Source organism: Arachis ipaensis, chromosome B06 (genome assembly GCF_000816755.2).
Source record: "Arachis ipaensis cultivar K30076 chromosome B06, Araip1.1, whole genome shotgun sequence".
NCBI lineage: Eukaryota > Viridiplantae > Streptophyta > Magnoliopsida > Fabales > Fabaceae > Arachis > Arachis ipaensis.
The window spans coordinates 122,774,891-122,779,301 of NC_029790.2; the positions used below are offsets into that span (position 1 = coordinate 122,774,891).

Below are 4,411 nucleotides of genomic sequence, written 5' to 3' on the forward strand. Positions count from 1 at the left end.
TTACTTTTTTAAAAAAACTTGCCTTGTACCTCTATTTATTTTTATAATTAATTAAGTATTATCCAAGAATTTTGGTAGATAGCGGCAGTTTTTTACTGCTGTCAAACAAATAATGCCGGTTCGATCATTTCAAATAAAACGTTACTAAATTTTTAGCGGTAGATTTTTAAAACTGTCAGAATAATTATTGCAAATTAAAATTTTGCTACGAATTAATTTTGTGGTGAAAATGAAACTGATTATTCTTTAGCGATGGTTTAGAAACCGCCACAATTATTTGGACAAACAAATTGTCAAATTTAGTGTTTATTTTGAGGTTGGAAAATGCTGCCAAATCTTTTTTTTATTATTTTTTTAGTTCACTTGCTTTTTATTGTAGGTTAGCATCAATATTGTGTAATTTTTTATGTTAGTTAAATTTATTGAAAGTTAATTAAAATAAGTAACATTCAAAATATATATATATATATATCTCAAAATTGCATCATTGCTTATGAACTAGAAACAATTAATGTTAGATAAATAAATAGGAAACACTAAAACAAATAAAATTCTATAGTATCTATTTCAATTGATTCAAACTCTTGATTTTTCTTGTAGGTCATAATTGCTAAAAAAGATGGTCTTGCACGCGATAAAGTCGGTGCCCTTCCCAATGAAACCATTTCTGCAGCAACGTCAGGTGGTAAAGTATCTCCTTATCTTTTGATTAGATATCTCAAAAGATTCTCCATTATCGCCTGTCTCTTCACCTTTTCTTTTGTTGTGTCTGCTTTTAATTCTGTAATCATCTTCTAATACTCCTCAATTTACACACTAGAGTCTGACTATTGTGCAGTATTACCAAAAAACTGACATGGTCTAATACCTACACCACAAACTCGTCCTGGATGCTCCTTTCCAAGAACTTGTGCAAGTGAATCATTTTGTGAAAATTCTTGGAGGATTCATCCACCACAAGAAAAACGCTGAGTATCGTCAGATTTACCGTCGTCCTGGAGGTGAAGATATAAACTGCGCCAGAAATTGTTTACTGGCAGATTTTTTCGTTCGACGCTAATTACCGGCGAATTTTCCGTTGGTATTTTCAATGAATTTGTCGAGACAGAGTTGATGATTACCATCGGATTAATCCGATGGTAACTTTGGTGGCATTTCACGTGTAAATTTGACGGTATTATTTTTATTTTTTTATTTTTTTGCACAGTTAAGCCACAAGTAGTAGATGAATTAGAACTCTTGTTAACAAAATTGTTAGCAGAAATTAACAAATTATTTTATTAAAAAATAGTTTGAAAACAATAAAATATTACAGAAGTAGAATACAACGAAGTAGACAAAAAAAAAATAAAACCCTAATTCCTACAGATCCCGATAATCGTCGTTGTTATGGTCCCCCTGCTGAGGCGACGGTGTAGGTGCTAACATTGGAGCTCCACCAGCATCGTTGCCATTGCCTCCAATGCCGCTGGCTCCAGCACGCATCTACTGGTTGTACTGCTCCATCTGCTCTCGCAACCAATCGGGCTGCTCTAACTTCTCCATCAAGTCCGAGCTGATTACAACAGCTCCTCCCACGCGTGCAAGAAGGTCATTGTACCTTTTCTCAGACTGCTCTGTTTGCTGGTGAAGCTCCTGTGTCAGCTTCTGCACTTCCTCCCTCAAGTCAACAACTTCCTGGGGATCGTCGGGGCTGGTGGCAGAGGCAGAGAAAGGCGCCAACGCAGAGGCTCAGAGGCCATTAGCGAAGAACGACCCTAACCCGAAGCGGCGATTCTTGTGGGGGTTTAGAGGCTGTCTCGCATCAAACCTATTATGATCTACCACTGAGGTTTCAGAGCCAGCTTCGTCGTCCCCACTAGGCGGCTGAGATTGCTGGGTCATGGCCTCCAACGTCTGTGTGTACTCCTCCTGTGTCCCACACGTCATGCTTAGGATAACAGTTAAATAAATGACTTAAAACCAAATAAATTTGAAATAATGGATTAATTTAAACTCACATAATGGACCGCTAACCGCTCGTCATCAAATCTCTCCTTATTGGCTTTCAAAATATGGGTATACTTAAAGGTCTCAATTCACAATTGTTTCGTACAGATATACCAAAATTGTTTTTTAATAATTCTAAATTTAGCACCATAAATACAAAAAGAGAAGTAGAAAAGTTTTAAACAATACTTACAGCAACAACACACACATCGTTATGTATATATGAGCCATCCTTCTTTTTATGAACCACGTTCCATATCTCTCTTCTACTAAAACGTTTCTCTATAATTGATCTTATAACACATTGATATTGACACAAATATATAACTAGCAAATAAATATTAAAAAATTTAAAAATATATGAAACAAAATATAAATCGATTACCTTTTCATCTCTTCATCTTGCCAATGTTTTGGAACCCTCAGTATATGTGTAAGTTTGCTTCGAATGATTTAAAGTATTTTGTCTACACTTCTCCTATAAAAAAAAGAGACAAATACAAATTATCGTAGTTTGAATCAAGAAAACTTAAGGAATTTTTTATGTAGGCATATTTGATTTAGGGAAAAGAAATATAAAGTAAAGATATTTTGGGATTTTGCTACTGTTAGAGTCAATTAAGCATCTTAAGAAGTAATTCAAAGGATATAAAAATAGATAAAATGAAATATTAATTCATTATTTGTTATCTTTATGTCGTCTTTCAACCGATATTAAAAAATTATTTTCAGTGATTTGCATCTATTCGTGATAGGTGACGCTTAATATTTTTCTTAAAAGTCTTTGTCTAATCATAAAATTTATAAAACAACTTGGATCTTGTAACCTTCTCTTTTTTCTATCTTTTACATAATTCTCTATTTTAATGTGATTTTGAAAATAAGAAAAATAAAAAAATTAATCACAATAAAATGTTAATCAAACTTAAACATGTGAAATAGAAAATACAAAAATTCAAGAAGCTAATCAAATTGCCTTAAACTAAAAAAAATAAAAAACTTATACCTTAACCATGTTATATGCATCATCTTTGATAGCCATATTCATTGTCCTCCAACTCTCTTTACAAATAAAAATTTATTGAAAGTCAACATCTAAACTCTTCAAAAACCCATTTAATAAGCTAATCGCCTGATTAATTGGTTAAAACTCTGTTAAATCGAAATATGATCTTTCTACCAAACAAAAGTGCTACTCGTTGAAGACTCATATCTCTTGTCACACCATCCTCTAAGAAAGAAAAAATAAAATTTTGTGTGATTATCATTATACAAAAAGAAAATAAAATACAACGACATAACAATTTAAAGTATCTAAGATAGGAGAAAAAATTATACCAATGATATTAACAGTCTAATAATCAGTATCTTTGCGATGTTGGTATTATTACAACCGTCGGGTTCTTGGGCGGCAAATAAGTCGTGACATGGTCATCGAACAATTCAACCTCATTCGTCTTTGGGTCGTAATCTTCATCCTCCGAATATATATCGGCAACTTTATAGCATATGTGGTGCTGGAGCTTGAGGGTTATCACTGTGATTTGACAGAACCAGTGTTTCATTGCGCGGTGAACAAAATGATCCGATATTAATACGAAATGTTTGAACACTATTAATACAAAAATAAATGAGCTCTAGTACGTAGTTGTTCACTTGATATATTAGTTCCCTTAGATGTTGTTTCATTCTGCAGGTAAAATGAAATCATTTAAAAAAATATTAAAATTAGAATTGAGTATAGAAATTAATAATTTATACGTAGTTTTAATACAAATTTATGTAATTAATGTGAACGAAAATCATTCACCAAACTAGCTTGAATTTGGAGATTAGTTCTGGCTACACTTATGTTGTACCCAAGTTTTTTAGGCATTTTTGTTAAACTTTGACATGAAATAAAGTTATTAAACAAATATTAGTAACTCGAAATTTTCAAGGAATAATGCAATAAAATCAGTCAGTATTCATAAAACTATAAGGATAAAATTCATTTCAAGTACAAAAAGAATGGCATTAAAATAAACATGTAAGAAAACATGAAAAATATGAAACAATGTGATTTAGATCTCCGACTTGAAACTCTGAGTACCAATCAGCACATATATATCCAACTTATATGTTAGAAAACTAAATAAAAGCTAAGTGGTACATATATATCACAAGAAATTAATTGCCATAGCCACCAGAAAGTTTTTAATTCCTAATGGATGCATTATATATCCACATTGGGACCAAATTAAAGGTGCTTCTAATAGTAATCTAAATTAAATATCATGAACAACTAATAAGGATAAAAAAATTCAGAGAGTTTAACAAGCTCTATTACATTGTGTGAAATATTTTACAAAGATCAGATTATTACACAAACATCTATGAGCACAAATCTAATAAAAATTGTGAGGAGCACTTCTTGTAAGTT

At 31.9% G+C, this 4,411-nt stretch overlaps 1 protein-coding gene across 1 annotated transcript in view; it reads left to right on the top strand.

Moving 5' to 3' along the window:
• LOC107647463 (glycerol-3-phosphate dehydrogenase [NAD(+)] 1, chloroplastic-like) overlaps window positions 3,417–4,411 on the top strand; it is a 7,043-nt gene continuing 6,048 nt past the window's right edge. The window contains exon 1 of the mRNA XM_021105664.1: window positions 3,417–3,560. Coding sequence (XP_020961323.1) covers window positions 3,417–3,560 — 144 coding nt within the window. The remainder of the gene's footprint in view (window positions 3,561–4,411) is intronic.